This window comes from Calypte anna, chromosome 5A, assembly GCF_003957555.1.
Source record: "Calypte anna isolate BGI_N300 chromosome 5A, bCalAnn1_v1.p, whole genome shotgun sequence".
Taxonomy (NCBI): domain Eukaryota; kingdom Metazoa; phylum Chordata; class Aves; order Apodiformes; family Trochilidae; genus Calypte; species Calypte anna.
The window spans coordinates 117,193-125,696 of record NC_044251.1 but is presented as its reverse complement, the minus strand read 5'-3'; the positions used below and the strand labels follow the sequence as shown (position 1 = coordinate 125,696).

Here is an 8,504-nt window from a genome sequence, read left to right as displayed (position 1 = left end):
ACATGTCATGCAGTCTGGGATGCCTCTTTTCAGAAGCTCCTCTGGTGCCTGACATACATAGGGGCATTCTTTTGCTGGTTTTATTCTACTTTGTCAGTTGCAGAACCTACTCTTACAAGTGTCACATTCAGTGCTCCTTGCACACGTACCATCTGTGTATTCCTCAGAGGAAGTGAGTGATAAAAGGCTCTGTATATCACTGCTTTCTGAATCTTGGACCTCTTTGTGTACAGCTCTATTGCCAGTCATGCCAGCTACCCAGGAAGAGGTAGCAGCCTGATGCACAAGAACAGTTTCAGAGCGTTGAGAGCCACTGGCTTCACACAGTCCAGAATGTCCGGGGGCTTCATCTTCTCTTTCAAAGCCACTGCGAGCCCCTTGGTCCTGCTGCTGCTGCACCTCCCTGGCTCCGTTCTGTCCAGCTCCCTCCGAGAGCACGATCTGCACGCGGGAGTCCGAGGGTGGAATGCAGTTCCCTGCACTGCCATACACTGCTTCTTCATAGGATGGCAAGGCCACTTGGACACCATCCACCATGATGGAGACCTGATCTCCAGACACACCTTGGTCTCGCCTCAAAAGAAAAACCAAACCAAACAAAAAAACAGAGGGGGGAGGAAAAAAAACAACAAATCAAGTTAAGAGTTCATATTTTTATATCTGTGTTAGTGAGAACTCCAGTAGCCTCACACAGAGCTCTGATGCTCACCACTGACTTATTTAGAGAACAGACAGAAACATAAATGGTGGTTTAATGAGGTCAAGCAAGCCTAGCCTTACAGCCCTACTGTGAATTGCCATAAACAGGAGCAGGTGCTGTAATTTACAGCCCCTGATAGATTTAGCAGCAAGAGCTAACAAGGTTGCAATGCTTCCCACCTCAGCTGCCTCCATAGCTATATCTAACAAAGATAATGACTGAGAGCCCTCTACTGTCACAGCCAGCAGATAAAAAAAGAGCTCTTACCACCACCAATATCAGCTTATTACACTGCTGTATTCTTCAGCACCTGGTGCTGCCTGTTCTGCCACCTTTGCTTCTGATGAGAGAACTTCTGGCAGGGTGGGGCAGACAGCTCTTAAACTGGCAGTGTGAATCACCTAGGCTCATAAATCAAGAGTTTTGAGACTGAATTTTTCTTTTCCAGTGGTTTGGACTTCTTCAGAAAAAGGCAGATGCCAGGGCCCAACCTCTTAATCTCTCTGCTGCTGGACAGCCATGTCTTTGCTCTTGTTTACTAACACTGGTAGCCAGGTTGGAAGAGAAAGCCCATGATGACCTTGGTGACTTCAGCTGACAGTAGCATTACTACTTGGTCCCTCCTCTCATTCCAGGCCAGGAGGCTTCTCTTCCCACAGCAGGGAAGACAGTAGATTTGCATGTGTATCTAATCAGCAGTACTGCCTGAATTCGTGTCCATAGGATCTCACTAATAGACTGGGGAAAAGTACATATATAAATATAAACCCAGACACATAATTTTGGCAACTGTTCAAAGCTAGAAGAGGCAGGGTACCCATCTGTAGCCAGACTAGCAAAGATGACAACTTTTCATATTCAACGTCAAGGAAAAAAAGCCAAGAAACCACTCATCAGGTGTTAGAATGGGGCCTGCAGCTGGTATTGCAGACCAGCACTTAAGACTGCTACTGGACCATAGGGCAGGAGTGCCACTGAGGGTATAAAAACAGGAGCAGGGAAGTGAGGAGGTAAGTTGCTCCAGAATGAAGGCTTAAACCAAGTACCTTAATAGGTTTCTGCTGCAAAGAAAGAGGATGCCAACTTGTCCTCTCCAAACCCCATCCACACTTACCTGCTATGATGGAATGACTTCAGCTTTGGCTGCAGCAACACAAACAGCACAACTAAGAGCAGAATCAGGGCGACAGAGCTTGCTGTGGAGGCTACTATGGACAGCGTGGGGACTCCAATTGTTGGAGGAGAGTCCTTTTCTACAAAACCAAGAGGAACACAAGGAAAAATAACCCACTCCCTTAAATCACAGCCATAAGGAAGGAAAAGCATCCACATTGCCTGCTATCAGGAGTGATACCTGGGTACACATGAGCAGCCTAAGTTTCCCACACAGTTAGGGGTCACCAGCTATCTCTTAGAGAGAACAGTTCAGAGCTCAAGCTGTCAGCTCTCCATCAGCTGTACAGGGAACCTAAAAAAACCATGCACATACAAGGGTCCCTTGGAAAAACACAAGGCAAACAGGAAAACAGTGCAAGCAGGCCACAGGAACTCAAAAATGGTGGTAAGATTCATGTTATACATAGGTTTGGCTAAGAAAGAGCTAAAAAATGTCCTGATGTCACCAGCAAGGCCGATAATTGTCTAGCACAATATGCAGGATATTTTAGCCCAGACAATAGGAAAAGTTCCAAATAATGGGTTTTCTTGGCTGATGGAACAACTTCCCAAAGGAAGGGGTGGAAGTCACCTGGCTGAGTACACTTAAGACACAGCAAGTATTCAATTTCTCTCACAGAAACATATCACAGAGAACAGAGAGGGAAAGCAGATTCTGCTTCAGGGTACTCAGCTTTCAGTGTTAGATACATGTACCCTGTTCAATAACTCCTTTCTACCCTTCCTCAGCTGTATTAAGTGACCATATGGGAACCAGTTTGGCTTTTAAAGGTCCCTTGCAAGACAAGGATAAATTGGGAGTGGAGAGAAAATGGCCTGGTATTGCTGAGCACTGCATATCATGCCTAGAATGCTATTCAGGTCCCTTCACCTCTCTAAAGCAACTGCACTATCATGCACTTCACACTCAGGACACTCCCATGTGAACAGTTCCTCAATTCCTTTCTGCAACATTCAACACATTCTTCAGGAGCACAAGCCTCAAACTGCAAGGGATGCTGGACACAGCTGCAGGTAGGGATAAGGGGAAAAGCCTACAAACAGAAGGAAAAAGCTGGAAGACCACTGCTTTAGTGGTCTACAGCCTAAAATCTATGCCCCAAACAGGCATGTAAGCTAGAGAGCCAGTTTGCATTTTCCATGTTTTCTCTTGGGGTCAAGCCTATTAGTCGAGTTGTTTTTACCTTCTTTTCCTGAAAATTTTCAGAAATAGCTTGACCTTACACCATGATGCAAAACTGCTCACTGCCCAGGGTACACTCCAATACATTCACCATCCCATATTACAACAAGATGCTCATGAACCACCAAAGGCTATGGGACTGACAGGCTCAGAGCTACACAAAACATCTGATAACTGCTAGGGGTTTCATTAACTCTACATGAAACATTATCCATTACGGATAATTTTAAGACTTAGTGCCCTTCTCTCTATAGACTCTCACAGTCTCTTTCTTGTTTTAGCCCCGAGAGAGAGACCTGCCAGTTAAACCTCAACTGTCTCTGGCAGTGATTGGTTGTTTCAAAGCCTGGGTCAGCCTTTTGAGGCCTTATACTTGGTAAGGCCACTGATCCTTCAGGATACTAAAAAGAAATTTGAGGGGTTGCTGGTCATCATAACTCAGTCTCTTCAGCCCTGATGCAGACCAAAGCACCATGCAGGAACGCCACTTCGGGAACACTACCTGAAATAGCACAGCTTTGTTCTCCAGTCCGCAGGCAGCAAGGGGAAAAAGGACCATTGTGGAAAGGAAGCTTATCCTGAATTTGAAAAGCCTCTTCAGGATCTAGTTGCTGCCAGGTAAACTCCCAGTTCCCTTCCTTGTACATCATACCACAGGAAAGCTATTTGGAGTGGATATGATACAGACACTGAGAAGACAGTGTATTTGGAACAGAACAGCATGTTCCAGTGATATGCAGTGAGCTCCATAAAGAGCTTGAAGGTGCTTTTGTTTCCTTCTGATTAAGCTAACATATTTTGCTTTATGGAGTACAAGACTTAATCCCAGAGAGTATATTTTGCTGACTGAGGATGAGTGAGCAGCAAGATTTTATGAACAAGCCTAACTTGAAGAGGTGAGGAAGTTCTCCCTCTATCCAGTATGTAGGCTTTTAAAACCAGAAGAGCCACAGGCAAACCAAGGTCTGCATAATGAATGTTTTCCTGCAAACTTTCTTACTTTCCTGCTTTTGATGAATTCCTGCTCATCTGTGAGAGACCCACAAATTAAAAGCTGTCCACTTCCATTTGGAGAGAAGCAGAAATTATTCTTCCATCCAAGGAAGATGGCCTCTATGCCCTCACTCACATGCATGTGTGGACAGATGGGTACAACACTGAAGCAGATGTACTGTCAAACCCATCAGGGAAAAAAAAAAGAGCAAGAAAAATATTTCAGTTAGGGCCTTCCTCATTTCTGGCATGTGAGCTGTCAAAATTAATAGGCTCTACATAAATAACAAGCTGTCTTTATACTTTTAATAGGTTTTCTCCTCACATGAGGGACTCTTGTATCTGATGGGCTGTTATTAAAAATGTTTTCTTCAGTAAAGAGCTGTGACTGTGAGCCACATTCACGAAATTCATGGAGCAATGAGAGGCAGTTGTGTGGACTTCTTCAGCATCATACTGTCTTGGGTTTAAGGATAATCTGAAAAGTCAGTGTAAGGGCAATTCTGACTGTCCCACTGTAGTCAGGGAGCACTCACCTGGGCTAAGTCTGCAGCTGACTTCCATGGCTGGGTTCCATTCCCCATTCTTGCAGGTCAGGTATTTATAGTCTCCTTTCAGCATGTAGCCTTCAACACACAGATACTCTATGACACTCCCTGAAGTCAGAGGGTTGTTGCAGGGGCTAGGGTGACATTTATAGCCTCCATTCTCAGGCTGTGGTGGCTGGGGACAATCTGGAAAAAAAGAGAAAGCATTATGGAAAATATCTCAGAGAAAGACATCAGCTGCACAATAGGGCACACAGACAGACTTCCACCTACAAACACCCACTAAATTAAGAAACTATCAAATCTGAGAAGACTGTTACTCAACAGCAGAACTCTGCTCCGTTTCACCTCTGCTGTGTCTTCTGTGACTGCTGAATACTTCTTGTTATGCCAGTAGTAAAATGAGTTAGTAGGCAAACTGGTGATATTTCTGAACAATGACATGCAAGTTGGTGACAGCAGAGATTCCCCATGAGAGAAGACCAGAATTTCCTTGGTGCTATCTTTTCCCCACAGCTGTTTCACTGGAGACAGGAAACCTACTAGGCTTTGCTGTTAGCCTGATATGGAAAAAGCATGAGACCTGCTAAAAGAATACAAACATCCCTCTGCACAGTGGATGCAATGTTAAGTTACAGAGCTGCCCCATAAGGCACCCTGAAAACCCATAGAAGCACACGGATTTTAGCTATTTTACACAGGTTTTACATTAACAGTATGGGGAATAGAGCTTTGATACAGTAGGACCAAACACTCTGGCCTATGTTTTAAAAAAAGTTAGTTAGGCCTTGTGGCCAGGAGGTCCAAGGAAGTGATTCTTCCTCTGTGCTCAGCTCTGGTGGGGCCACAGCTTGAGTCCTGTGTCCAGTTCTGGGCCCCTCAGCTCAGGAAGGAGCTTGAGGTGCTGGAGCAGGTCCAGAGAAGAGCAAGGAGGCTGTGAAGGGATCCAGCAGAATTCCTGTGAGGAAGGGCTGAGGGAGCTGGGGGTGTTGAGGCTGGAGAAGAGGAGGCTCAGGGGAGACCTCATCACTCTCTGCAACTCCCTGAAAGGAGGTTGGAGCCAGGGGGGGGTTGGGCTCTTTTCCCAGGCAACTCTCAGCAAGACAAGAGGGCACAAAAGGTCTCAAGTTGTGCCAGGGGAGGTTTAGGTTGGAGATTAGAAAGAATTTCTTTCTGGAGAGGGTGATCAGGCATTGGAATGGGCTGCCCAGGGAAGTAGTGGATTCTCCGTGTCTGGAGATATTTCCAAAGAGCCTGGATGTGGCACTGAGTGCCATGGGCTGGGAACTGCAGTGGGAGTGGATCAAGGGTTGGACTCGATGATCTCTGAGGTCCCTTCCAACCCAGCCAGTTCTGTGATTCTGTGATCTTTGTAAAACCCCCTCTGTTTACTTCCGTGAAGTCTCAAGTGCTGAATGCACTTTACATTTCTCCTTGCATCTCCCCTATCCTGACTAGCATGTAGACATGTCAAAAATTTTCTTGTAGAATGTTCAACAGCTATTGAAATAAAACCAATAACCCATAAATGAGGAAACTGCACTGAAAACAGGGTATTTCTATTGCTTAGAATTTCCTCTCTGTCAGGTCATGGTGACCCTGCAGAATAGCCTCTGCTGACACCAGGTACCTGCCTGGCTGAAAGAGGGAGAAATACAGGTTTTTCCTTTTAAATCTACATCAGTTTCCCAAAACTAAGAAAATCTGTCAAATATCACTCCTGAGATATTTTAGTGCATGGAAAACCAACCATACCATCCACGCTATGGTGAGTCACAGCATGGTGACCATGGTCTGCCCTCACCCTCTGGAACACACATTCCCATGTTCTGCCTGGAAGTATCCCACTCACTGTGGGACAAACAGCAAGAGACATCTGAGCAAGTAACTGGATGTTGGGCAAGATTTAAGGAGCAAAAGAAAAAGAGAGATCCATTCCACTGCAGAAAAATGTGCTACATTGCTGCAGTGCAAGTGACCCTTGAGCCTGATCACGTGTGAATGGCATCATAGGTAGTGCCCTTTAAATGCCAGTAAACCACAAGATGAAGTGCTGAGCATAGCTAAAACCCCTGCAGTATGAGTTCTGCCAGCTTCTTAACTGCAATTCAATTTACTTCTTGAGAGAAAAGGTTAACAGGGGTCTGAACAACAGCTTTTCAAGACTTTGCTCTTGAGAAGATTTATTCTTAAATAAGCTTAAGAGAAGCCACTGTCCCCTGCTTCATGACTATCAACTGTTGTCTCTTCTGTGTTTCTTTTTGCTTTCTGCAGTAATTTCATATTTTGTAACTAAGGTTTTAATCCTCTGTCTTATGAAGCTAAGATTTGCTTTCAGTTTTAGCCTAACACCTAGGGTCAGCTGGGAACTGCTGAAGCAACAGACTGATGGCACATTTCACCATCAGGCAGACAGGCAAATGCCCTGCTTACCTGCAACCCAGGGGAGGGGTTTCTTGCTAAAGTTCAAAAGACCCATTTGAGCACCAGAAATATTCTCAGCAGTTTAACATGTGCCTCTCTAGGCAACGGCAGAGAGTTGTGGGGATAAGCTACTATTTCTACAACAGCTGCCAAAACTCAAGAGGAGAGAGGATAACTTCCTTACCCTTTATAAGCCACAGGAAATACCTGGAATTGCTTGGGAACCATGCATAGTGTCTCTCTGCTACCTGATTGCAGCAAACATAGCTCACTCCTTCTGCTTTCCCTTCACCTGAGGTGTACTTAGGTGTGCACATGGCACCAGGAACCCTTTTGGAACAGGCAGCAGCTCCCCTTCTATTGCGAAGAACCACCTACACTAATGAGGTTTTTTGAGTTACATAAAAAAAAACAACCAAAAAAACCCCCAAACCCACCAAAAAAACCAACCACCAAAACCCAAAACAAACAAACAGCCCCCCCTCCCTAATAAAAAACAAACAAAACCAACCAAAAGAACAAAAGCAAGCCTCCTTAGGTAATCTGCCATCACAGCATCCAAAAGTGTCATAAGTTTTTTAAAATCTCACCTTCATTGTGACAGAACACCACTGTTTTGGGGTAAACCCACAGGTACCAGGGGAAAAGATCTGGATGAGACAGCCAGAAAAACTACCCCTCAACCTGACTACTGAGCATCTCTGGGCAACCTCAGCTCCCCTGGAAGACACCTCTACTTCCTGCTGGACCATCTCCCTTCCCCTAGCATCTCTGAGAGAGCTCAGCACCTCTATGGCCAAGGTCTAGCCAGTGTAAGACACTTGGAAAGCTTGGGACAGACAATGTGAATTTATTCTACAGGAACCTGTCCCTACTTTTTCAGTATCCACAGCTTTCACGTGGTCCATAATGGGCTTCTTTAATTGCCTCTGTGTGCTCTGAATTGGGGCTAACAGAAGAAAAGGCAGAGTCTGGTTCTGCACAACCCGTTAGCTTGCCAAACAGAAGTAAAAAGCTTACACCCTAAGTCTGCAGCACTGCTATACCTACAGCAATACAGAGACAGGCAGAATGGGCCATTTACCACTTCTGACAAAATAAACCACTGACACATCAGGGGTGAGAACAGCTGGGTGACAACCAGAACCTGTGTCCAGATCAGCCTGCTCCTGGCTATGCTTTGTAGCCAGAAGGTGCAAGAGGATGAGAAAATCTGCCTGTGTAAACTGTTTATTAGTGCTCCAGAGCATGACTGTGTCATCACCATTTGGTACCGAGCCTGGGAGCAGCTTGACCCAGCTTTCCTTCCAGCTCATGCTTCCCAAGTGGGCTGTTTGTGCTTAACCCTCAGCAGCATTTGCATCCTGCTACTACAGTATTGCTGTTTGGGTATGACTTTGATACACTGATGCTTTTTGAGGCACATGAACAAAACCATGAAGGACAGATTTTCAGTGTTTCTTCCCAAAGGAAAACGAGG

The 8,504-nt window shown here is 45.4% G+C and overlaps 1 protein-coding gene across 3 annotated transcripts in view; it reads right to left on the bottom strand.

The window, feature by feature from the left end:
* Positions 1 to 8,504, bottom strand: part of SUSD6 (sushi domain containing 6) — an 82,988-nt gene that overhangs the window by 7,227 nt on the left and 67,257 nt on the right. For all 3 annotated transcript variants that reach the window (XM_030451991.1, XM_030451989.1, XM_030451990.1), the window contains 3 exons: positions 4,589 to 4,786; positions 1,815 to 1,953; positions 150 to 574 (listed from right to left, as the gene is read on the bottom strand). In XM_030451991.1, coding sequence (XP_030307851.1) covers positions 150 to 574; positions 1,815 to 1,953; positions 4,589 to 4,786 — 762 coding nt within the window. The remainder of the gene's footprint in view (positions 1 to 149; positions 575 to 1,814; positions 1,954 to 4,588; positions 4,787 to 8,504) is intronic.